Source organism: Ambystoma mexicanum, chromosome 2p (genome assembly GCF_040938575.1).
Source record: "Ambystoma mexicanum isolate Mex_15411 chromosome 2p, UKY_AmexF1_1, whole genome shotgun sequence".
In the NCBI taxonomy this organism is placed as follows: domain Eukaryota; kingdom Metazoa; phylum Chordata; class Amphibia; order Caudata; family Ambystomatidae; genus Ambystoma; species Ambystoma mexicanum.
This window is the reverse complement of record NC_090923.1, coordinates 1,211,637,352-1,211,664,743: the sequence shown is the minus strand read 5'-3', so window position 1 is coordinate 1,211,664,743 and position 27,392 is coordinate 1,211,637,352. Positions and strand designations below refer to the sequence as shown.

General features: G+C 46.8%; 1 protein-coding gene across 1 annotated transcript in view; it reads right to left on the bottom strand.

Annotated features, from left to right (window-relative positions):
* The window catches only part of FAM50A (family with sequence similarity 50 member A), a 357,741-nt gene that overhangs the window by 171,453 nt on the left and 158,896 nt on the right, over nucleotides 1–27,392 (bottom strand). Inside the window, exon 6 of the mRNA XM_069645472.1 lies at nucleotides 22,329–22,395. Coding sequence (XP_069501573.1) covers nucleotides 22,329–22,395 — 67 coding nt within the window. The remainder of the gene's footprint in view (nucleotides 1–22,328; nucleotides 22,396–27,392) is intronic.

Here is a 27,392-nt window from a genome sequence, read left to right as displayed (position 1 = left end):
TGCACCCAAAGGGTACTGCATACAATGTTGCCTAACACACAGTTATACTCAAGGTAAGTAAACCCTTTACACTTTTTACAGGAGCTATAAGCAACTTCAAAAGGCAGGTATTAACCGAATACTGTTTTTGTGTCTGTATAAAACAGACCAGGGAAAGCAAAACCCAGTGTTACACATTATGAATGACTCAAGGTTATTCTAGGTAGGTAAAACCTAAGGCAGACTTATTCTGGACAGGCCAACAGCAAGACAGGGGAAGCAAGACCCAGTTGGGGACACTCATACATTTATCCTAACAGGAATAGTGAAGTGAAACCAACAGCATTACTTTTGATGAAGAGGCACAACCAAATCACAGGTGAGTCACTTAACCATATGACAATGCATTACTTACCGTAAAAGCATTTCTGATGGTTGTATCTGCTTAGATTCACATGCTGTGCATAGGTCCGACATCCAGTGGTCACTGCGGAGTATTGCATTTTGTTTTTCGTAGTCGAAAAGGGGACGTCGACAAGGCGTGTCTGTAACACTATCCCTATAGTGACGTGCGTTGTACCCACAATCCCTCACGCGTCGAGGTCCCTCTGTTTGTATTTTTCTGCCCTGAGGGAGCCTTCTAGACGTGAGTGAGTACAGAAAAGAGAGAAATATAGAAAAGGATGTCTATGTTCCTTCCATCCGAGAAGGGAGGAAGGGTGGGCGCATTTGAATCTAAGCAGATACAACCATCAGAAATGCTTTTACAGTAAGTAATGCATTGTCTGCTGATGTTTGTTAATCTGCTTAGAATCACATGCTGTGCATAGACTAGCGAGCAGTACCCGGAGTTGGCGGTGGGTTAAGAGAAGGAACAGTAGAGAAAAGAAGTCTTAATACTGCCTGTCCCACCTGGGAGTCAGATCTAGAGTGTGCATCTAGACAGTAGTGTTTTGTAAAGGTGTGCACAGAACTCCAGGTAGCCGCTTTGCAGATGGACTCAAGGGGAACATTTGCAATGAACGCTATGGAAGCCCCAGTGCCTCGAGTGGAATGTGCTCTTGGCTTCAAGGGTAGTTCTCTCTTAGCAAGAGTGTAACAGAGAATGATGCATTGAACAATCCATCTAGATATAGTGGACTTTGAAACTGCATCTCCTTCTCTTCCTGCTGCCACAGAGACAAAGAACTGATTAGTCTTTCTCAGTGGTCTGGTTCTTTCCATGTAGAACATGACAGCTCTGCGTACATCTAGTGTATGCAGACTTTTTTCTCCCAAGCTGGAAGGGTTTTGAAAGAACGTTGGTAGTTCTATTGACTGGTTTACATGAAATTTCGAGATGAATTTTGGTGCAAACCTCGGGTGTGTGCGTAGAACCACCTTATCCTTGTGAACTGTTACGAAGGGGTCTAGTACAGAAAGAGCCTGTAGTTCACTTACTCTCCTAATGGAGGTGATAGCTATTAGGAAAGCAGTCTTAAGAGTGAGGTCTTTAAGAGTTGCCTTATGCATGGGTTCGAAAGGAGGTCCCATGAGTCTAGAAAGTACCACATTTAAGTCCCATCCGGGAGCTGGGTTAGCTATCGGAGGGTGTATTCTCTTTACCCCCTCCATGAAGGCCTTGATAACTGGTATCTTCCACCACGACACTTTAAGTTGGGAAGTGGTGTATGCAGAAAGTGCCGCTAGGTGGACTTTAATGGAATTGAAGACTAGACCTGAATCCAGTAAATGGGTCAAGTACAGAACAATGTTAGTGGGAGAGCAGTCAACCGGGTTAATGCTCTTACCTGTACACCAGATGACAAATCTTTTCCACTTGCTAGAATAGCAGTGGCGAGTATTAGGTTTTCTGGCTTCCCTGAGGATGTCCATACATCTCTGGGGGAGTTGTAAATGTCCAAATTCTATGATCTCAGGAGCCAGGCTGCTAAGTTCATGGTCTGAGGGCATGGATGCAGTGTCCTGCCCTTGTCCTGTGACAGCATGTTGTACGGGCAGGGAAGTTTCACTGGGGGAGATAGGGACATCTCCATCAAGTGAGCGAGCCATGGCTGCCGGGCCCACATTGGGGCCACTAGTATCATGGTAACCTGCTCCTGGTGCATCTTGTGCACCACTTTGTTGAGAAGGGGAGTCGGGGGAAAGGCGTAAACAAATTTCCCTGACCATTGAATCGACAGACCGTTCCCCTTGGACTGGTTCTGGGGGTACCTGGAGGCGTAACTTTGGCATTGTGAGTTCTCCAGAGTTGCGAACAGGTCTATTTCCGGGAACCCCCATTGCGTGAAGACATCTAAGACAATGTCTTCGTGCAATTGCCATTCGTACTCTTCGGGCAGGGGGGAAGTCTCTGCTGAGTTTGTCTGCTAGCAGATTGAGTTTCCCTGGTACATGTTGTGATAGTAGGAACATGTTGTGTTTGAGAGCCCACTTCCATATATTCTGGGACAGCTTGGACAGTCCTGGAGAGTGAGTGCCCCCTTGCTTGTTGAGGTAGTACATGGCTGTGGTGCTGTCTGTGAGGACCATCACTGTCTTTCCTTGTAGGTGTTCCTGAAAGGCTTTCAGTGCTTTGAACACCGCTAGTAGTTCCAGCAGGTTTATATGCTTGGATGCTAAGCTCGGAGTCCACGCTCCGTGAGCAGTCTGATGGGATAGGTGAGCCCCCCATCCTGTAAGGGATGCATCTGTGGTTAGAGTGGCTTCCACTGCGGGTGTGGCAAAAGTTTTCCCTAATAACAGGTTTTCTTTTGTCCACCACCGTAGCGAGAGAACCAAGGCCTGCGAGACCACCACTAGATCGTCCCATTGTCAGCTGGCCTGACACCACTGGCTGTAGAGCCACTCTTGCATTGGGCGCATGCGCAGGCGCGCGTGAGGTACCAAATAAATACATGACGCCATCATCCCTAGCAAGCGCATTGCTTTGCGTACCGTCACCTCTCGACCTGCCACATAATGGGGGATCTGAAACAGCATGTTTTGGACCCTCTCGGAGGGGAAGACGAGGCCGTCCTTTGTTCGAATTAGAGCCCCTAGGAATTGTTTGATTTGGCTGGGGTCTAAGCTGGACTTCTTTTCGTTGATGGAGAAGCCCAGTTGGGACAAAAGGTCTACGGTCTTTTGGGTATTGGAGAAGCATGTTTCGTAAGAATCCCCTGTTATGAGCCAGTCGTCGAGGTAAGGGTATACCGGGATGGATAACCTGCGTAGGTGGGCCGCTGCCACTTCCAGTACTTTCGTGAATACCCTTGGTGCAGATGCTATCCCGAAGGGTAGTACTCTGAACTGGTAGTGCTTGTTCTCTATCTTGAACCTGAGGTATTTTCTGTGCGCTGGCAACATTAAAATATGAAAGTATGCATCTTTCATGTCTAGTGTTGTCATGTAATCCCCTTGTGATAACAGTGGGATTACTTCCTGCAAGGTCACCATACGAAACTTTTGGGGTTTGACAAACTTGTTCGCTGGGCGCAGATCTAATACAGGGCGCATGGTTAAGTCCTTTTTGGGTACAAGGAAGTACACTGAATAAATACCTTCTGTTACCTGAGATAGGGGGACAGCCTCTATAGCTTCTTTTTTCAGTAGCTCTTCTACTTCTTGAAGAAGAATGGTGAGGTGTTCCGGTGTCATGCATCGGTTCCATGGGGGTCTGTACTTCGGGGAACCGTTAAATTCGATGCAGTATCCGTGGGCTATGGTGGATAAAACCCAGCGGTCTGACGATATTTCCTCCCATGCTGATAGGAACGATGTTAGCCGGCCCCCGACCGGTGATGAATGGGAGGGGACCCGAATCTTCGGGTCATTTGTTGGTATTGGGCGTGGAACCTTTGGGACTGGAGCCGCGACCTCTTCCTTTGCCACGGCGTTGGCCTCTTTGACTGAAATGGTTGTTACCCTGGTTAGAGGGCCAGTTGGTAGCAGAGTAAAATTGCTGTTGGTTTTGCTGGCGTTGGCCACGAAAGGAGTCCCTATTGCCATAGCCGCGTCTGTTAGGGGGCCTAGAAATTTGGTCAAGAGTCTTGATGGTATCAAACTCCTTCTTCGCATCTTCTAGGGCCTCATCAACTGCTTTCCCAAACAGATGGGTTTGTTCTATGGGCTTATTTATCAGGGAAGCCTGGGTTTCCGGCTTAAATCCCGAATTGCGCAGCCAGACATGGCGTTTGAGAAGTATTCCCTGAACCAGGGAACGACCAGCCGTCTCTGCGGCATCTAAGGAGTTCTTTACGATGCCCTGGTTTACAAGAGTTCCCTCTGAGATGATAGCTAACAGGCGTGAACGCAGGGGTTCTGGTGCGTCCTCTGCTTCGCTGCGCAGCTTGCTCCACTGTGCATCTGCGTAGCTAGCTAGTAGGGAATTGTTATTTGCAATCCTAGTTGAGAAGGCTGCGGAGGTCGTGATTCTCTTCCCAAGTGCATAGAGCTTCTTGCCCTCTTTGTCAGGTGGTGCCTCACTAGTGGATAGTGGTACCCCCGCTCTTTTTCTTGTATTAGTAACTACAAGGGAGTCCGGAATAGAATGTCCTTTGATGTACAAGGGGTCAGAGGACGAAGGGCTGAAGAGCTTTTCTATCCGAGGGTTGACCCCTCTGACTAATGCAGGATTGGAAAGGGAAGGAGTTATTCTTCTCTTTATAGAAGCCAGGAGCGGAATAGACTGACTAACAGGGGCTTTTTCTTTAATAACTTTTTCTACAAAGTCTATGTCAGGAAGAGTTTCCCCTGTGTCTATTTCAAAATGCGCTGCTGCCTTGCGCAATAGTGCATTAAGTGAAGGTTGGTCATCTATGGGAGAGGTGTTTCCAATAGGTGAATCCTTGGGAGGAGAAGGGTGAAAGGCATCAGGGTCTGAGTGCGCAGATGGCGATTGCCAAGGCTGCACTGATGGGGATTGCTAGGGCTGCGAGGTAGCTGTATCTTCTTCAAAAACTCCTGCACTAGTGTAAGGATCTTCTTCAAACCCCTCTTCCTCTTCCTCTCCACCCAAACCCTCCTCATCTTCCTGGAGGTATTGCTCCTCTTCAGTGAGGTCATATACGTCTGTAGAAGGGGGAAACAGCCTAGGAATCTTGACCCTAGGGTGATCCTGGGGCCATTCTCCTGGTCTTTTGGGTGTGGGTGGGTTTTGGCTTCCCAAAAACCTTTCCATTTTCTCCATACAAGAATGGAGTCTTTCAAGGTTCTCATGGGGGACCCCTGAATAGTCTAGAGGGGGGAAATCAGTGTCTTCACCTTCAAAACGCTTAGAACGCTCCCACAACGTCGAAGAAAGGTTTCCGTCGCCCTCAGAAAAGCCCTCCGGTAGTTCAGAAGTGCAGGGGGCAGATCCTGGCTACTCTTGTGCTTTTTCGGCGTTTCTATAGCTTTTGGTGCGGTATTCGACGTCTGTTGAGTCTAGTTGGTCTCACCGGGCCCAGGGTTGGGGGGAGTCATTTTCAGAGTCCCCAGGTCGATTGGAAGGAAGGGCTACAGCAGGCCAAAGTTAGACAGCGATGTTAGGGACAATTCTCAGAAATGTGCTAATTCCCTGCCCCTTAGAGATCCCCAGCAACTTTTCTGGATTTTGAGGACTTGATTTTTTTAACCTGGAGAGAGTGAGACTCTTTTTCCCACTCTCTCATGTATTTTAATGTGATTTTGAACACTTGTTTCTTTTTGTTGAGGAGTCTGACAAACTCCATAGGCATCTTTTACATTGTGTCACACAGCACCTTCAGTGTAGTGACACAGGGATAAACTACTGTTTCCAAGAGCAGTAAAGTGAAATTGACTTTACTTACCATTGTAACTTTCTAGACCCAGCACACACTATCTTACAATAGGGTGCTGGAGGGGTTACCTAGTATCCCTTTTGTCTAGCTTCTCCGGTTACATTTCTATGTTACCCTTTTCTCACTGAATGGCTGGAGGAAGTGTTTTTTTTTTTAAATACCATGGTGTGCATTTACCGTGGCCTGTGTTCGCAGCTACAGTAAAGCACCCAAGGGTGCCATTTTTGTCATAATGGCCCGGTCTTTTTTCGCCATTTCTTTGAAGAAAGGTCCTTCTTGAGATTTACTCAGCGCACCAAAACCAGGTTTGGTCTCTTTGTTGCCTTTGGCAGGATTCACGAGTGAAGCCCGCCTCTGGCTCCAGGGTGTCTGGGGTACGCAGGAAGTGAGGGAGGTGCCCGAAACTCCCCTATGCTTAGTCTCGGAGACCTAAATGCACTCTGTAGTGATTGTCCGGCTGATTGTCTGGCAAGAACAGCCACCCTGCTGAGTGACTGACAGCTAGGCTGAAATGAATGGGAGAAACCTGCATAAAAGGCAAGTCTTTTGGCTTGGAAGGCAGAGTCGACCACTGGACGAAGGAACCAAAGAAGAACTTGCAGAGGACGCCTGTTGCAACTCCTGGACCGTTATTTGCCCAGTGAAGCCTGGCTGCAGTGCCGAAACGCCAAGTTCGCATCGACAGAGAATCCCCTGCTAGGACAACTTCTCCCCTTGAGTTGGTGGGACCAATAAACTCCAAAGTAAGCCACCTGGATATCCATCTCGGAGCTGGTTGAATTTCCACAGAGTTGCTGCTGGAAACCGTATAGCCAGGGAGAGGAACAACAGATTGTGTGCGTTGCTTTTAAGCTGGCCTAGAGCTTCAGGAAGATCCTCCAGACTCCCAGGAAGCAGGACTGACCGAGCCTGAGCCCCCTCAACAGAGTACGGGACCCCAGAAGCAAGGAAAGTCCTTCTCGACAACCAGGAACCACACTTTTGTTATTTGCGGTAGACACAAGGAGCTGGAACACTGAACAGCCACTGAAAGTGAAGTTGCCGGTTGCGAGCTTTGACCGACCCAGTGCATTGCAGGAGTCCCCCGACGACCTCCCTCTTGTCCCCACGACTGAGGCCCTGGAACAGTGAGACCTGCAGAGCTGCACAGGAACAGAAGTAATCAGCTGCATCTTTTCTTCATTTCTAAGGTACTGTAAAAAGTCAGAACTCCCCTCTTGCTGTAGAGTTGCTTGCATCTTCTACTACTGACAAGTCTAATCAGCTTGTGGCCCTATATTTGATTCTTCTTTTCATCAAAGACTCCTAAGAATTTGTGCAAAGACTTTTCCATTTACCTACCAGATGTGCTTCATCCTATACAAGACTTTGGCCCATTGACTTTGGCTTAGCCTATTGAACTGAATGACTCTTCTAGGAGGATCTAAAAGTATTTGCCTGCTTAAGAATATTTGTGATCTCTTGTTCCAATAACCTTTACCCTTTGCCAATTTCTAAGAGTATTCTAAATTCCAACAGTAAGATATTAATGTCCCCAGCACCCTAGTTATTGAAGTCACATGGTCTGTGGGCCATCCCAACGGGGTCTTTACTGATTTAGAAACTGAAAGTGTACAGTATTGAAGTGTATTTGTGTGTTACTATTATATTGGTCCCTTCTGAAGAAGGCTTATTCTAACTGACTGATAAATACATTAATAATTGTTTGTGCAAGAAACCTTGAGTGTAAGAGTTTATTTGAATACTTGGAACTGAATCTCTGTAACTCCACTACAGCCCACATTGACCCCTGTTGAGATGAGCCTTGCTGCTCAACACGCTACCAAAACCAGAGGGTACTGCATACAGACTTTGCCTAACAAGCAGGCTCTCTGGACGATGGAAATATTCTCAGACGATTTTCCTTCATCATCCTCCTCGGATTTGGTTCCAGTGGTCGACTACCTCTTCAGCTTCCAGGATCGGACTTTAGTATCATCAGTCACTGTTCCCCCTCATTTGGGGATTTCTTGGAAGTGTCTCCAAAAACTATGTTGCTTCCTCCTTCCTATCGAAGAGTGCCCGGCCATCATGCTCAACTCACAGTTTAGCCGGTAACAAGACTGCATATTTCATTCCTCGGTCCCGCAGCAGTTTGACTTCCAAAAACGTCTTCCTCGATGCCTGCACTTTATCTGAAAAATCTGGGAACAATTTGAATGTGCTGTCTTTGTATTGGACTGTCCCTTTCTCTTGAGCCTTGCGTAGCACCACATCCCGGTCCCGTTAGTTTAGCAATCGTGCTATTACCGGGCATGGTGGTGCTCCTGGAATGAGTCTTCCGATCGGTATCTGGTGCGCTCTTTCCACTATGCACAGCTCCGAGAACCCCCGAGGGCCCAGAGCCTCCCGCAGTATTTCTTATACTAGGGTCTGCATGTCTTTCCGATCGGTTTTCTGAGGTTATTCCTCCTTGATATGGATTCCAGATCTTCCTGCTGTCAATGTGTTCTTTCAGGGCTTTTCTCACTCCCGACATTTCCCAGGTTGTGGAGGTGGACACATCCTCCAGTTCCATTTCTGCCTCGTCCAGCTGCTCCCCACATTTGTCTAAACGGACCTGCATGTGGTCTACCTTACAGGTGAGTGAGTTCAGTTTACCATCCAGGGATTGAATGCTGGATTGCAGCTGTGTGAACATCTCTTTAATGACCTGGAATGCACCTGCTGGGTCCTGGGGCGAGGTCTGAGGGTGCACCTCCTGTGCGATCTCCATCGTATTGCTGGTTTTGGCCGGAGCGGGCGAGTCAAAGTGTAATTTTGCCTGGTGCTTGCCCCCTTTCCCTGATTTAGACATCGCCGGAGTTAAAGATGGATGGGCTGAGGGTTACCACCACCCTTGATCCTGGTTTTGCAAGAGTCCTTCTGCCCCCTCTTGAATTATGTTCAGCTGGAGTATTCAGCAGCATCCTGCCTGCAATGTCTGGGCCCATGGCGCTATGCTCCACCAGTGGTAGATGTAGTTGAGGATTCGGTAGGCTGACCAGACCTCGGTCGGTTGATGGCTGCCTCGTTGAGTGTTTTGTGAGTCTGTGCCGCTACGGCGTCGTCAATGAGAGCTAGGTTGGTCTCACCCCTCGCCCCAGGATCTGCTACGTTTAACCCCAACAGCTCTATTGTGATGTCTGTGGGTGGGGGTCAGTAAACCAACTTCTGCTTCCGTGGGCCTGGGCAGTTCAAACCATTGGCAGCATACTAGTGGTCTGTCCTCCCCTCCGTTCACGCTTAGCTGGCGCCAACCTTTCGCACCCAGGTCAATGTCTGCACACGAGGACACTCCTATATTGGTTGTTGGCTATTCCATACAGTAGTGTCTATTAGAGTGTAGCGCTTACTGAGCAGCAGAATCTTCGACCCTGCAGATAGCAGCAGGTCTTGCAGGGTGCTTGACCGGCCCCAACCAGCAGCATCCTCAGTGTCTGTGGCGTGTGCTGCGGGGCACCCTGTCTCCCGGCGATGTGGTGGATCTTATAGCAAGGCCCCCTACTTTGTGGCCTCAGTATGCTCCGACTGGCTGCTAGCTTTGCTTACTTGCATCGCTTGTGTCGCATGTGAGGGTGTCTATAACGGTTCGCCTGGCCATCCGCTCTAGCCTCAGACTAGGCGTGAAGGCCCAGCGGTCATCTACACTCCGAGACTCATCGCTGGGTGGCAGTTATTGAGGCATCAGCGGTTTGGGTATACCCCCATGCCTCGCTGTGGTGGTATGGAATGCTCTGTACTGTTTCCAGACCAGACTGAGCAAATTGTCACCTTGCACGTCGTAAAACTTGAATTGTCTGGGGCGTGTGTGTCTGTGTGTGTCTGTGTCTGATCTGTACAACTGCTATCACACAGCCGGCCCAACAATCCTCAGTTTCTGCATGTTTGGTCTTTACGTAATGGCAGGAGTTTGTGGTGGGGAGAAGAGCCTCAGCCCCCACTCGTCGCCTTCAGCAGGCGGATCTTATTCGGCACGTTTGATGCCTGGTTTTGGTGCTCTTCGGAGTGCTTCGGTGGTGCGGCTGTGTACTCGAGTGGACCGTTCACCAACATTGGATCGGCCAAGTTATGTAGCCCGGTGGGGGCTTTCTTTGTCTCCCAGGGTCTCGAGTATTCACAATGTTGCTCTGCCATCAGGCCGAGGGAGCACGCTGTGATGTGGCGTATATGGCAGCCAGGGGACTTGCCGGTGTGCTGCGACCTACTCTGACGCCCTTGGCCGATCCGGAGACTTTAGTTTCTGAAGTCAACCCCGATCCGTGTTCGGCACCTCGGTGATCTTTGTCCAGGGTCAGAGTGGTGTCAGCGGTTCCTCCCCCCCCCCCACCAGCTCTCCCCGCTTAAGCAGGATCACTGTGTGCCCAGCCCACGGGTCCCCTGCTGTCGGCTTGGGATTCCGGGTGCACGCAGGCAGTCCTGCCATCACTCTAGGGTGTCGGGTGGAGCAGTTCCATGGTCCGGATCCCCAGAGAGATTCCCTGATGTGAACAGCGCCGGTGTGGGTGCCCAGGGGGCTCCCGCTCTGTTCCCTCCACCAGCCGGGGCATCGGTCCTCTCACGGCCCGCTGTGTCTGTCATTCTGAGGCTCCTTCCCCCTCTGCTGCTACTTGTCACGGACTCCGCTTCTGCCGGCCTTCATATCCAGGGAGAGGAGCACAAACGTGCATCAGAGGTTCTTCTTTTCCACACTCTTGCTGTGCCCGTGCCGTCTGTAGGCCAGTTCTCAGGGTTTTATGACTAAATTTTGTATCGGGATTTCTCCCTCTCTATGCTGCAACTTCTCCCCTCACGTCATCTCTGCTTGTTGATAAGTTCTGATGGGGGAATCCACCGGATGATGTTCCGGATCTAGGTTGGTGTGTTAGAGCTTACGGGCCTGCGGACATCTTGGTTGGGCTATCTAGCACCCCCCGAGGATCGGCCTCTTGTGCAGAAACCAAACCAATCTAACGACCTTGCAACATTCAAACTTGCGGGGGTTGGCAAACCTTTCAGGATAGCCAGCCTTCCAGTTTGAACTGGAATCTCACACTCAGGCCAGAAGACAAAGGGCTGTAGAGTTTTGGACGACTCCCTTGCTTTCTGCCTTCACAGACACTCTGGAGCCTGAGCGTGGAGTCCACAGGACTCCTGTAGAAGACAGAAACCACACAAAGGAATTTCCCACCCTGGATGTCAGGGGAAGGAACAAGAAAGGACAAGGAACACTAAAATGGCGAAAGAAACAAGACCGGGGCCATTTTGGTAAAATGAGCACCCATGGGTGCCTTAACCGGGGCTGTGCAAACAGCCTACGGGAAAGGTGCACCAAATTGATAAAAGGTATCACTGCCACCATCCATTGAAGGTAAGCCTGTCCCTGTAACAGAATTGGTACAGTTTTAGTGTGAAAGGGGATACATTGCATCTCCCCAGCACTCCACATAAGGTGGGGTGTGCTGGTTTCAACAAATAACATGTAAAAGGGATCAAAAGATCCTGTCTACCATTGGAAACTGTAGTTCTCTGAAGGTTAGCCAGATAAAGTTAAAAGCGGAGGCTCCAATAGGCACTTAGTGCCAAAAAGTTGTCAAAGAGGATAACTTTTAAATGACACTATGGCGAGTCTTAAAAAGAGTAAAAGATTCTGTGAGTGTGGAAAAAGGTTCCCACTCTCAGGAGGTATAAGGAAAAAGAATCCACCAGTAAAATCAAAAGGTTCTGGAGTTGATACAGGTCAGGAAGATTTATCATTACTATGAAAATCTTACATAACACCCAACACCTACCAGCAATATCTCGCTACAGGCCACAAGGAGCTCCATTCACTTTCATCAGCCCGGGCCTTCGTAAACATGGCTGCCAGGTAAGTGCAGTGTGCTGATGCACACCTTATGAGACCTGCATGCTGCCTGATCAAGCCTATTATCCACCCCAGGCCTGGGTGCCGGCAGGTGCCGCCACCCCCCTCTAAGGGCCACCTTCAAAGGGCAAAGGCTTACCCTGTCTTACCCTTTCTGGGGCTGGAGGGAGGGGGGCCTTCTCCCAACCAGCCGCCGGCTTCCTTGATCACATGCTTCCTCCGGATTCATTTTACTGACTTTGTAAGCCTCCTCGCTCTCTTCGGCCGCATTCGCCACCTTTATTCCAGGGCCCCCTGACTGTGTTCACACAAACGTCTCCATCTGATTCCTGCGAAGTTCCCCACTTGGGTGTGCGTTCACATCCCACTGCCCCGCAGCCTGCAACATCTTCCTTGCTCCCTTTCCTCATCCCTTCTCGTACTGTCCTGCGCACCACTAAAGACTTGCCTTCCAATGCATGCTCGAATCTACCTGGCTGCAATGACTTTCTTTTGCCCTTTTCACACCTCCGCCACTAACTTTAGCATCTGTATTGCCTACTGAGCCCTATGGTATAACTCTGCATTTGCTTGTATGCTGCCTTGATTCTGGACCCCCCCGCCCCAGCCCCTCCATTTTTGTTATTTTAATTTGGGCTGTCCTCCCTCACCCTGCATTAGCTTTGCACTTGTCTATACTGATGCAGTAGCCCTCCGCTATTGCCCTCAATCGCTCATCTTTTTGCCTTCCTGCTAATAGCTAGCATGCCAAATCTACATGTTTCAAACCTCTGGCTGTCTCAATTGGTAGGCATTTTTCACCCACACGCTGAACTAAAAATCTAGATGTTGATTTTAAAAAGTAGCAGTTTGACTGTTTATGAAAATCGAACCTAGGTGTTTCTGCTGCCGTTATTCAAATATTGCCATTGACTGCATTTTGCCAACTGAATCTGGATGTTTTTGGATCTATTGACTTTACTCAAAAGTTTCATTTCAAGTTTTTAGGAAAATGGATGGAGATACTCTTGATTCCACTAGACTAATTGAAATGTTGGCATTTTGATTGCATTTAAAAAAAAAAAATCAAATCCTCTTGCTCTGAATCCTCGGGCTGTGCTAAATTGATAGTCTCTTTTTCCTATCTGTGAAATCCAAATCAGTGTACTAGCTGCGAATACTGTTGTGTCAATTGCTATGCCTTTTACCTTTACCCAGACTATCATTTACGGTAACACATTTTACTGGCTGCGCCTCATTACCCTTCATTTATTGTTTCATCTTTTGCAGTCGACCCTTCTTCCCCCGACTTGCTGCTAGAATGCCTGTTGAGTTCCTCGTGCACTGCGCAGTCCCTATTCCGCCCTCTTGCCCACCCTCCCCCCCAACTCCACCTTTTGCAATTATGGCTCTCTCCATCTCTCCTATCTACTCTCATTGCTACTCTAATCATCTATCGTACATCTCTCTCGAAGCCTGGTAGGAACAAATTGAAGAGGGCCCTCGATGTCTCCAACCCAGGAGTGCCCATTGCTGACACCTACGTCAATGCTTCTTCCTCCAGGCAGACCATCATTGACGTCCTCTTTGCTATCCCCTCTCCTGACGTATGGACTCGACCTCTTTCATTCCCCCCCACCCCACACATTCCTGTTGTTGACTTGGACAGCGGCTCAGTCCTTGCTAACCTTCACCTCTCCATCTCCAACACCATTGACACCCTTGCCGCGGCCAGGAAGATCTGCATGATGCCTGCTTCCAAGTGCAATGGTAGGCATGATTCCGAACTACCCTTGCTGAAACACAAGTGCAAAATTGTGGAACGTAAGTGGTTGGCTTCTAGCACATCCTCTGACAAACTGGGCTGTCGCCTGCTCCAAAGGCAATACAGACTCTCCATCCTCCCCAAGAAACGTGCCCATATCCAACCTTGTATCTCTCGGGCCACAAACATGGCTGAACTTTTCAAAATGTGTAAGAAACTGGCCAATCCTAGTGCAGTCTCCACTTATCATCCTTCCCAGGCCCTCTGCTGGTCTTTGGCCTCCCATTTCACAATCAAAACTCAGGACATCATGTCCCCTCTCCCTCTCTTCGCCCCTCCTTCCTCCATCCTCCATCCTCCCTCCTCCCTCCTCCGCCTGCACCCAGGCCTCCCTTGCCCCCCCCCTCTCTCTCCTTTCCCCTTACCATCCTCCGTCTCACCCATAGCACCGGATGAGGTCACCAAGACAGTTTTCTCTATGAAAGTCTCCTCAAAACAGGTGCTTTCCTGCTCCTCTAGAACTATCAAGGACAACATTGCCTCTCTCGCTCCCTCTCTGGCCGAGTTCTGTAACCACTCTTTTGCCACCAGTTTCTTCCCATTACCCCTCAAGCACTCCCATGTGAACCCTCTCCAAGAAAAAGCTGTCTGCATCCTTGCTGCCCGGCTAACTACCGCCCTTTCTCCATTACCCCTCACCCCCTTCCTGGGCAAACTCTTGGAAAACCTGGTCATCTCCCAACTAATCCACAACACTGAATATGGTGGTTGTTTCCACGACCAACAGCCTGGCTTCAGAACAGCCAGAGGCACGGAAACTGCTTGCCTCAACACCTGTGAGGTCTTGCTCTCAAACCTCAACCCCACTTTCCTTCCGTTCTCATCATCCTCGATCTGTCCCCTACCCACTCCACCCTCGTAAATTGGCTCTGTGATACCCTTAGCATCACAGACCGGGCACTGGATTGGTTGACCTTTTATCTTTCAAATCGGCCCTCCCAAGTGCAACTGGGCACTTTTCTCTCCTCTACCTCACTCTCTACTTGCGGCATCCCTCAGGGCTCTATCCTTTCGCCGTGGCTTTTCAACATTTACCTTGCCCCTCTTGGCCACTTGATCTCCACCTTCTCTCCTCATTTCCAATGCTATGCTGACAACTCTCCTTTAAGCCTTTAAGCTTCCCTCCTCTTCCTTCTCTCTCATTCCCGACTGACTGCTATTCAGGCATGGTGTGCGTCTAGTGATCACTGCCTTAACACCAGTAAAACTGAGATCCTTCTCATTGGTACCCCTGCCCTCTCTTTCCCTCCTAATCTCTGGCCGCCCTCCCAGGGCCCTCACCCTTGTGCAAGGCTAAAAATCTGGGTGTCATCTTTGACTCCTCCCTCTTCTTCCTACTTCATATCTCTGACCTTGCTAAATCCCACTTTCTGCTTCGCCTCCTCAGAAGCATTCTCCCTTTCCTCACCTTCCACCAGAAACTCAATGTCTCCAGAGCTCTGGTTCTCTCCAGGCTGGATTACTGCAACAGCCTCTTCCCTTAATCTTCCTCTTTCCTACCTTCGCCCTTTTCAACTAATTCAGAATAGGACTGCGAGACTTATCCTTGGCCTCAAACCCAGGGACTGCATCTCCCCAGCCCTAAAATCTCCACTGGATCCCGGTGGTTGCAAGGATCAAATGTAAGACCCTCTGCATCATCCACAAGGCTTTCTGGGGTATGGGACCCCGCTACATCCAAGTCTCTCTCACTAAATACATCCCTGTTAGAGTCCTTCAGTCTTCAAACTCAAATTCTCTGCAGGTCAGACATTTCTCCAAGCAGAGAATGGGGGTGGTCTCTTTCTTTGGCAGGAGCCACCCTCTAGAACGGCCCCTCTCAGACTTGAGCCGGATCTCCTTACGTTCTGGAAGCATCTCAAGACCTTCCTTTTCTCCTCTTCCTTCCCTCTCCCCCTCCCTTGCTAGTCTCGACCTGACGCTGCGACTGATCGCCTGTGTCCCTTATGAGCCTTACCTGAGCCAGGCCCCCTCTCGACCAGTCTTCTCCCTACCCGTTTTACCAGCTCTTGCCTACAGGCACCCACCCTTCCCTGAACAGCCTATTGAGTCTGGTCTACAAGATTCCCCTCTACTGACCCCCACCCCTGTTTTCCCAAGGCATGTGCCCTCCTTGGCTCCCCTTAGCACTTGCCCAGCCCCTGGGTCCCCCACCTCCTGCACTTCTCCCTCTCTGGCCCTCCCTATTCCCATCCCCCTGATCAGCCCCTCCCCTTGAACGTCTTGTTACTGCACTTGCACAATCCGAATGCCACAAGGCCTAGTAGGGCCGTAACTGTAATTTTCTCCTCTGGCCCACCTCCCCCCTCTTTATCTTGTGGTGCCTGGAAACACTTTGCTGTTTAGGCTCCATACAAATGTTCAATGAATAAATACTGGGCGGAGTGCAGCTGAGAGACTTGTTCGGGCCGAGTCTGTTTACAGCCTCTATTGTTGGAGTCTGCTGCATTTTTCACGTTCCATTGAGGAAACGTTTATTATCTCCAACACAAGGCAGAGCCGCAGCTTGAGTGACTCGTAACCCGTTATCCGGTGTATGGTGTTAGAGTAGACACTCTGCTGCCGTTGGCGTTGAAATTCTGCCTGGCTGGTGAAAATGAGCTGCCGGATACTAACATCATTAAGTTGAGTGTAAACAAGCCTGAAGCGCAGTCCCCGCTACATGTTGACAGTAGCATTCAAGAAAGTGATCTATGCGGATGATTCTTGTCTAACGCATGGTTTAATTTATGAATTACTGTTTTACCCACACTCATTGGAAAACTTTGCCACTGTGAGTTAACTACTGGCACAATTTGAAGAAGTATGCGACCCGAGTCTGCTTTTAAGGACATTTCTAAACCTAGTAGCTCCCAGGCATAAACTGTCTGGATAATATATTGGGACAATTATTGGTACTGTGATTTGCTAAGATTCACTATCGGATATTTTACGGCCATGCACTATGAAATTGAAAGCAGCAAAACGTGTGGGTCTCAGGAGTGACGTGCTCCTTGAGGGAAAGCGTCAGCGGAGCCCCGGACCTGCCCACAAATCAAAGGACCTCCCAAAGAGAAAGAGGGGAAGCAACCTGGATATTTCTCAGGGATGCGTAGGGAGGGAGCTAAGGGCTGCACGTTGGAGCAGTCCAGGTTGCCACACTCAGGTTTGCCGGTAGGGCAGAGGGTCAGCCTGGAGACGGAGAATGAGATAGAACTGGCTGAGTGCCAACCTCCCCGGAGACAGGAATTGGAGATTCATGATCAGAATATGGTCAATATTGCTGATTGCTCATCTTCCATGCATTCCTTGGATAATAATGGCTCTCTGCTTAATCTATGCAAGTCCCTGCAACATAACTCGCAGGTAGTGGCATCACAACAGAATGATGCATGTCCAACTGGTAATCTTTCCCCGACTCCTGAACTGGATCGGCTGTTTGGTAACACGGCATCCCGAGGATCTAGGATGGAAGATAAAGAATGGGAGGTGCCGCCGCCAGTGGCTGATGGCTTCCCTAACATTGAGTACAGAGTCATCTCAGAGATACTGGACGACGTTCTTAGGATCTGTTCAAATCTGGTAAAAAATGTTTTTATAATAAATCAGCTTAGGAACGAACAGCAATTGGATATTGTAATTAAAGCTATGGGTCTGCAACCATACGATGCTGGATCCTTAGGTTTGGATATAAAAATTCCTTGCCCTCTGAAGCAACACAATGTAGCATTAAAGAATGGTATAATGGATCCGGTTGGGCTGCCCGAGGAGACTGAGGAGCAGGAAGAAGGACATAACTACATTACCCTCGACGAATCTGGGAATACATGGAGAACAGAAGATTCAGTTGATATAGCAGCCGCAAACGAAGATGATGCGCTTGATGCGCTATGCACTGAAATATCGCTGATGGGAAGATCTGAATACTCCTTACCTGAGAAGCGCCTTGAAGAAACAGCAAAGGAAAATCAGGATAACTATGGGAAAGTTCCTACAACAATAACAAAAGGTGCTATGGGACCTGTGAAAGCTAACTCATACCCTGTGTGATGTGACCCGAAGAGTGTGATTATACAAGGTCCTATGGATAGATGGGCACTCCCGCCACATGGGGTAGGAGAACCTGCTGCTTATGCCCGGGTGAAGGGTGTGTGTTTTTCTAATCTGCTCCCGACAATTTATCTAAGTTTGGTCATGGTCCTAAATAGGACGTTGTTAGGGGGCAGTCCACACAGAGGAGTATTCCAAAAACTAGATACCTGTCCCGGGTCACGTTTGCACAAGGGTTACCAGAAGAGGATGATACCCCCATTACTCCAAAGGTAGCCAAGGCGGCTGAGCCTGTTATTAACTTAGAGGTAAAAAGCTGTGATAAAACCGCGAAACCGATTAGACCTGTGTGCATGATCAAGTTAGTGGAAAAGAATACAACAGGAGCAAATCCCTTTTTAAACGGGAATAACTTGCTGCGTTTGCTGGCCACGGTGTCATGGTTGTGTACTATTAGGTCCGCTGACCTACTTGAACTGGCTGTACCCAAATGGGGCAGCCCCACTAATTGGGCGTTGCTACGGGCGGCCAGCCCTGCGGTGGCTGCCCTGTTATGCGCCAATGTTGACACTTTAGAAGCACTGGGTGTATCAGCATCTGGTGATATAGTAAATGGAGACATTGGAGGGAAATTGGGAATACAAGGTATATACAATATTGTAGGGGCATTTGGATCCCTGGAACCTATCTATGGTGAATGTGGGATGGCGATGGCGTCTGTGTATTGGGATTCTAATGCGCTAAGCTTGGGGACGAGGAGCCTACCAACACACCATCCACAGGATAACACTGATAGGTGCTGATTTATTGAGCTTATCAGCTGGAATTCTCGTAGGCATAAGCACCTGTTACATAAAGATGGGTCAATGAATACAGTATTTGGCCAGGATATATTTATGTTACAGGAGATTTGGCTATATTGCCCAGTATATTTTGAAGGCTATTACCTGTACCATTTATTTTCCAGGAAAGGCAAAAAGGGGAGGCCTGCTGGGGGGCTCTTCGTAGGTGTTAGCCAGAGGTTGTGCTCACGAGAATTTTGGCGGACCCAAGATGAAGGGTTTGCTCTCAGGGTGGAGATCAGCGGAAACATTGGTAGCGAAAGAATTGTCTTGTTGGTAATCAATGTGTATTTACCCCCTAGTCTAAAATCGATTAAGGGATTCCTGCACAATTTGGAGGAATGTTTGGCAGAAAACCTCAAAGAAAATTGGAATGATGGATTAGTGTTGTTGGGTGGCAACCTCAATGCTCGGTGTGTTGATAGCACACTTGGCCCATTGTATACTAATGTAGCCCCAAGAAGTATTATGCTTCAGGGCGTGGTAATAGTAGAGGGAAGCAATTGGTTGGGTTCCTCAAGCAATGGGATATTAAAATGCTGAACGGTCGTACTAAGGGAGACGTACCTGGCCAATATACCTGAAGGGGCCTAATTCCACTGCAACTTTGGACTATCTATTTGGTAATAATAATAGTCTGTTGGCAACCAGAAAGAACATTGTCAGGGAGTTGGGATGCAGTGATCATTATTCATTAACTCTGTCCCTGGAAGTGCCCGATATATTGAAAATACGAGAAGATGTGTCAAGGTGCTCTGGGGTGCAGGCCAATTATACTTGAAATACCATACGCTGGAATGATAGGAACCTGGGTAAGATTGGGAGTAAGGTTGACTCCCTTGATACCAACAATGTTGAATGACTTTGGGTTTTGAGTGGGGATGCAATTGAAGACTGGATTAAGAATCTAGCTATTTCAACTGGTAAGTGTCGTATTAGGCAATATGTGGTATGCCCTTAAAGGAATAACCCATATGATCTAGCGGTTTCGAGACGCTAAGCGTATTATGCAAAGGGATATTAAAGGTATTAAAGTCTCATCCTATGGTAAGGAAGAAAAGAAAAGAAAGATAACAAAGATTAAGAATGCCTATAGGGGATGGTGTAAGAGAAGGTAATGTTCTATTAAAAATCAGAGTTGGCAAATGATGATTGGTGTCCCTAGTAAGAGAAACTAGAAGGTAAGGCTGCCGATAAAGCGAAGACCCACAACCCCATTCAGGAAAAGGAATGGGTAGAATACAATAATAAGACCAATGGGGGCGGGTGTTTCATCATCTCCTCCTGCTTTTTGTTTGCAAGGGTGGCCTTTGAATATCAGTGAGGGCTTCATAGAGAAAAAGATTTTGAAATTAAATAATTATAGGGCCCTCGGCCACAATGGCCTTGCCAATGTTGTACTTTAATCTAAACCCAATACATGGGCAAACATACTTTTTGATAGAGTTTGCTCCACATAGTTTATCCCTAGATCTTGGCAGCAAGTGTTGCTGGTGCCAGTTTATAAAAAAGGTTAGCGGACATCACCAGCAAATTATAGGCTGCTTTCCCCGTTACATTCCACAGGAAAAAATGTTTGGGTCATTTGTTCTAGCATCCCTGCAAAAATGGGTTGATGACTCCAAAATTTCAAATTTTGCCCAAACTGGTTTTAGGCCTGGATGTGGTACTGCACATAACCTTATGGTGATGTACAAATTATATAGGGAAGCCTCGGCCACGCGAGGGAAGGCTCTGTACTCCATATTTGTGGATTTTAGGGCGGCCTTCGACTGGGTCTGTAGGCATAAACTGTGGCTTAAGATGGAGTGCTAGGGATGCCCAGGATGGTTGCTTAATATCTTAAAAAGGATTGCATTATGAGACATCTGTACGTATAAGGCTGGATGACAAGGGGGGGACTTTCGGCACCTCTGTTTACTAGTGTGAGGGTTAAGCAGGGGTGCACTTTGGCACCCCTGCTCTACTGTATTTATATGATGGATCTCCCGCAAATGTTTACTATCTGTGGGCTGCTGTCATAAAATAGGTGCCTGTTTGTTACTGTGCATGTTATATGCCGATGATCTTGTTTTGTTTAATTATACTTTCAGTGGAATCAAGGTTATGTTTGAGGAATTTATTGAATGTACGATTGCAAATTATTTCACTATAAATATGGAAAAGACAACGTTGATGATTGTTGGAGCAGAACAAATTAAAAGTCCTGTGCTTTCTACGAGTTTAGGAGTACTTGAGAGGGTTGTTAAATACCCCTATTTGGGATTGGAGAGGAGTTCATCTAGAGCTTATGCGTATATTAAGGATACAAAAGGACTTATAGCAAAGCAACTCGCAAATTTAATACGAAAACCTGCATCTCAGACTGCAGGATATTCATTAGAAGGTATTAGTGTATTATACAAACAATGTTTTAGCCCCATGGTTCTCTATGGATTGGATGCTTTGCTATGCACGATATGCAATGGCTTGACAGAATCGAGGGGTATTTCTTGAAAATGGTTCTTGGTTTGCCCGGGTCAATGCCCATGGAATATATTAGACTTGAGCTAGGCCTGTTATCACTCAAGGGACAGGCTATTATGAGGTAGGGTGTTCTATATTTAAAAAACAACACCTCTCCACAATGTGAATTGCTTTCACTACTGGCAATTCCTTTTGATAACACACCAAAAGTCGAAGGTAGGGAGTTTGATAGCTGGATGGAAAAATGTGTAGGGGCAATTGTTTGGAGGCCAGACTTTGGACATGGCACCAGCTTTGAAGCGGCTATTTAAAAAGAAGCTACGTCTAAGGGACTGGACCAAAAACTACGATCACCTGCATAGTTTACGATCCTATGCTGAAGTGACGAATGTTGTCCACATACATCTAAAGGTGCAAAGATATATTATGTGCTGTCTGAGCACGGCCATGAGAATGTTTTTGTTTAGGTTAAGGACTAACCAGCTACCGATATTGACGCATTGTGGGCGAAGTCATAACATAACATCCCTCATAATGAGCGTACATGTCGTTTATGAAAGAGCAATCATAGTCTAGAATCCGCCAGACATTTGTCTACAGAATGTGTGGGGTTAGCGCCTGATCGTTGGGTGTTTTGTATATGAAATGGCGTTTATCTTTTCGGATTCCTTCTAGACATGCTGTTTAAATTTGGAAAATAGGAGGATACATTTTGCACTGTTTAGGTTATGGAAAATGATCCAGAAATTACTGCTGAGTGTACAGTTTTAGGGAATGTATGGAATATACTAAGGCTGCTCACTGAGGTTGAGACTATATTAAGCAGGCTTCGTGGTCGGATTTGGGGAGTTTTTACATGTAAGCTGGTAGTTACAGTTTTATTATTTATTATATTAAAATTAATTCAATGAATTGTGACCGTAGGGATTCTGTTTAAATTTAATGAGTCACAGTGCTGATGAAATAATGGTGTTGATACGATGTGTTTTAATGATCGTTTAACGATTGTAACAGATTTTGTATTTTAGTTTCAATTTTATTTTATATATCTGTATTTAAACTGATTATTGATGTGAAATTTTATTTGAATCTATTTTAAAAATGTGTAAAACTTGTATTACTGTATACAAATAATAATAATAAATACATATATTCACACCTTGTTTTCCAATAGAAGTTTGATAAGCAACCCCCATTATCATTACACCACACAACGAACATGCAACATTGAACAAGAAATAAACCATCCTACAGCATCAATAGATAGCCCACCTCAGGTAGAAATAACATCAATGAGCACCAATTAAAAAGAAATTCAGGAAGGCATAACCACATTTACAGCATCAACATACAACTCACCTACCGCAGAAAATGTCACATTACAACACTAGATAACGACAATCTTCAAGCAGACAAAAGCCCACCCTACAGGGCTAATTACTAAGCACTCCTTAGGCACTGCAGCCTCTCGTGCACCGCACCGCAAACAGCACTTGCACCCAAGATTGGAGCCCAGCCATGGTTCCACCCACAGAAGACACAGCAATGAATGTTAAACATACTTTTAATCTTCTCCTGCTTGCCTTCCCACTCCTGTCGCAGCTCCTCTCGAAGGCGGTTCTCTTCTTCCTGCAAGAAGAAGGAAGAAGTAAAAGGTAGGCCATGAAGTAGTTAGAATGAGGGATTCAGGATATAGAATGTTAATGCCATGCCATAAGCACTTTCCTGACAAATATAGAGTCATATCCATGTAGATCTCCTGTTTAAATCAGTTTGGTTTCATTCAATGTTAGGTAAATATTTGGGGTAGTACCCTTAGGGTGCACTACAACAACCTTAACCTCCTGGCAATAGGACCCAACCTTTGGTATAAGTCTTGAATTACACAGGTTGGTAGAGTGGTAGAGCAGCCAGGCTGATCTCAAGAGGGGTCAATGTGAGCTGTAGAGTGGTTACACAACGATCACAGTGACAAGTATTCAAATAAACACAAACTCAAGGTTTCTTGATAAAAACAATTATTTATTTATTTACCGGTCATTTGATTAAGCCTTCTTTAGAAGGGAGCAATATTTTATCAAAACACAAATACCTTAAAAAAATACACACTCTGTTCCTAAAGCAAGCACCCCTTTGGGATGCCACACATACTTCCTACACCCTCAGGTGACATCAATAGTTAGGACACTGGACATTGATATGTTACTGTTAGCATTTAGAAAAGTACTGAGATGAGTGTCAAAGAAAAGGTTTTTAGAACAAACAAGAGATCACAAATATTCTTCAGCAGGCAAATACTTTTCAACCTTCCCCAATGTCAGAGAAGGGAAGGGTCTTTCAGTGAAACAGGCTAAGCCAAAGCCAATGGGCAAAAGTCTATGTGGCTCAAGCACTTCTTGCAGGTCTTTGCACAATGTTTTTAGAAGTCTCTGATGAAAAAGGAGAATCAATGTAGGGCCACAAGCTTTTAGACTTATGAGCAGTAGAAGCAAATCTACAACAAGTTCTCTTAGACTTTACAGTACCTTTAGACCGTTTAGTACCGTTAGAACAAAATGCAGCAGCTGACTTCTGTTCCTCTGCAGCTCTGCAGATCCTGGTGTTCCTGGGCTCAGCCGTGGGGGACAAGAGGGAGGACATCTGGGTACTCCTGCACTGCAATGGGACGGTCACCAACAGTAGCCAGCACTCTTCAAACAAGTGGCAATTCGGTGTTTCAGCTCTTCAAGTCTACCGCCAACACCACCACCACGGTTCCTGGCTGTCAAGATGGGATTTCCTTGCTTCTGAGGTCCAGCACTCTGTTGAGGTGGCTCAGGCTCGGTCAGTCCTGCTTCCCGTGAGTCCAGAGGATCTTCCTGGAGCTCTTGGTCAGCTTAAAAGCAACGCACATGAACTGGTGTTCCTCTACCTGGCTATTCGGCTCCATCAGCAACTGCAACGGAAATTCAACCAGCTTCGAGAAGGATGTCCAGGTGGCTTACTTTGGAGTTGATTGGTCCCACCAACTCAAGGAAGAAGTCGTCCTTGCAAGGGCTTCTCTGACAATACGAATTTGGAGTTTTCAGCACAGCAGCAGGGCTTCACCGGACAAACTAACGATGGTCCAGGAGTTGCAGAAAGTTATTCTTCAGATTCCTTCATCCAGTGGTCGACTCTGCCCTCCAAGCCAAAATGCCTGGCCTTTTATGCAGGTTTCTCCCATTCATTCCAGCCTGGCTGTCAATCACCCAGCAGGGTGGCTGTCCTTGCCGGACAGACAGCCGGCCTATCACCTAGGAGTGCATTCCTGTCTTCTAGGAGACAAATCGTTTCGGGCACCTCCCTCACTTCCTGCCCCCACCAGACACCCTAGAGCCAGAGGCGGGTTTCACTCGTGAAGCCCGCCAAAGACAAAACGAACAAAGAGACCAAATCTAGTTTGGCATGCAGAGTAAATCTCAAGAAGGACCTTTCCACAAAGAAATGGCAAAAAACGAAGACCGGGCCATTTTGACAAAAATGGCACCCAAGGGTCCTTTACCGCAGCTACGAACGCAGCCCGTGGGAAAAGACACCACGGTAGTAAAAAGTAAACCACTGCCACCAGGCATTCATCGAGGAAAGGGTAACAAAAATGTTACATGAGAAGCTAGACAAAGGATACTACGTAACCCCTCCACCACCCTATTGAAAGATAGTGTGTGCTGGCTCTACAAAAGATACAATTGTAAGTAAAGTCAATTTCACTTTACTGCTCTTGGAAACAGTAGTTATCCAAGAGAAAGGTGTTTAAACTTTGGGGAAATCTGAAAGACTTCCCTGTGCCACTGCACTGAAGGTGCTGTGTGACAATGCAAAAAAGATGCCTATGGAGTTTGTCAGACTCCAAAAACCAAAAGAAACACAGAGTTAAAATCACATTGAAATACATGAGAGAATGGGAAAAAGGGTTTCACTCTCACCAGGTAAAAATGAAAAAGTCCTAGAGTCCAGCAAAAGAGCTGGGGGTGTATGAGGTAGAGAGGAGTTTCAGACAATTTTTGGAATAAATCAGTCCATACATTTTTAGAATAAATCGGTCCATGACTTATTTGTGGTACAGTACAAGGTGTAAAGAGCTGTCCAGTTGACGGCATAGCAAATGCACCTGCAGACACAAACTGAGAATCAGTGGAGGCCAGGTTCCCAACAATGGTGCGACACAAATTCCTTGAAAGCTTTCTTCATTATGCATAGAGATTACTGGTCTTCTGTGCAGAGGTTTAGCTTTCTGTCACTAAATGGAATTTCTAAATTCAGCTCCAAGAGGAGAGAATAGTTCCTTCAGTACTCTTGCAGTGTACCCACACAGTCATTACAAGAACAGCTAGAAGTGTCAGGAAGCCCTGCAGTACGCAGCATACGCAGATAAAAAAAAATACATTAATGCTGGATGTGTAGGAAACAAAACAACACCTGCCATGCCTTAGTTTGTCATACCTGTTGCAACAAAAGTACTAAACTGTCATTCTGACATTACCCCCACATCATGCTGTGATCTTTATGCAATGCTGTCAAAAAGTGCCACCCGAGTTACAAGTCCATGGCAAGTCACCCAAGCACGTGCAACCCCGTTGTAATCAATGTGAATATCTGCCCCTTGGAACATAATCTCTAAGTGGGCATCTCGCACTGGCAGGTCTAAAGGAGTTCCACAGATACATTTGGTTTCCTTGTGCACAAGGAAAGAAATCTGTTCATATATGGTGTTGGATACTTTGAGCGCAGCAAGGCGGAGATCAAGGCTGCCAAGTCAAGATCTGGTGAGTATTTGAAAATGTCCATTTCAAGGCTGAATCCACATCCTGCGAGTTTGCCTGGGAGAAAGCCTGGGAATGTTTTTATTTTGCGACACCCAATGACTGAGTGGCAGTCAGATGTTTGAAAGAATGTATTTTTGTGAATGGAGGCTGAATTTGCATCAGCTTCCAAAAGTCCTAAAAATGAGGAACACTACACCTAACATTCATCAATTGCTGGGACGAGTCCAGAAGCGCTGATTAGCAACCTAAAACCGAGGTGACCTGTGGAAGCTTTGGTGAGGAAATCTATCCAAGACTAAACAAAGGTGATGTGCTGGTGGGATCTGCAAATTCCAGGCTTTTCAAATAATCGGAGGGAATGGTTAGTGGAGCTCCCACCGGATAACCTGAGGGGCTCAACTGGCTTGAAAGTATACAACACTCCACTGCTCCCAGCTTGTACACTACGGTAAGACATAAAGAGGCAGACGCACCAGAGAACTGAGGGTGAATTACAACAGGTAGCGAAAGCAGACTACGGTTACAAAATAACCTCATATGAAACCTTATCTTAAAGGTGTTTTCCAGAACCAACACTGGTTTGAGGTTTTGGGAAGTCAATCTAGTGGATCTACAAGGACTTGCTTTTCCCACTTTGGTCTAACCAAACTATCTGGGTAACATAGGCTGAGCATTAATGCTTCGATGTAGGAGTTCAGTGGCTTGGTGACCGGTACAGCGGACATCAAATAAAGTTGACAAGTAGTTGAATGTCCATACAAAAGTCAATACCACCACCTACCATGCAAAAACAGAAATTACGTAATACAACTTTGGTAACGCACACAGGGAGCCACATCCCTCTTTAGTGTACACACAAAATAATACTCACTAATGCAAGCACATGCAGTACTAATCAAACTGAAGTGAGAGGAAAAACAATTTAAATGGTTAAATGTTCAAAACCATGTACCTAATAATTATAAGGCAATATCAAAAGTCTTTACAAGTCGTTGCCTACTTAACCAGCACAGAAATCAGAATTCCAAGTATCTGGAAGGAGGAATTGGGGGATAAAAGGCAGTCTCAAAGTGCCTCAACCGAAGTCTCGGCCAATCCAACAGGTCAGTCGTTTAAGTAATGGCAGACCAAAATTAGTTTTAATCGGTTCCCAAAAAGGGATGGTGCAACTCCCAATTCTATTTCTCTGATCACTTACACCTTTATTGTATTGCTCGCTCTCTCTATCACACTAATTCCTGTTCCCTCAGCATAATCATCCTCCTCCTCTTTTCTTCATTATGATTGATGCCGTTTGCCTCGTTTTTTATCTTTCCCTTCTACTAAACCTTCCATCAAACACTTTGCCATACTTTCTTCTGATCAAGCCGTCTCTACTTTACATAATTGTCTTCTTTTCACTCTTGATTTTCTCTACCCTTCTTCCCTTTATCTTTAACATAAGCCACATAACCACGGCTATCCTCCCCTGCCCACCCACTACCCATCCCTCTCTTTGCTAATCAGTGCGAAGCTGAAAGAAAACTTGCGTCCCATCAGATCTTACCATTCTCACTCCACTCTCCTCTTACGATTCCCTTTTTCATAATTTCCCCTTTCTCTCTACTTACTAACACTCCTTCAATCCTTTCCCGTGTCCACCCTATGGCCTCCCACTTCGACTTATTCCCACATCCCTGACCCAGATTCTTCTAGAATTCCTTATGTTGCCTCTCTTCTCAACCTCCTTCCCTACTCACTGCAAACACAATATTATTCCTATCCTTAACAAACCTTCACTTGACTCCTCTTCTCCTACTTCCCCTGTGTTGCTAATCTCTCAGAAAGAGCTGTCTACACACA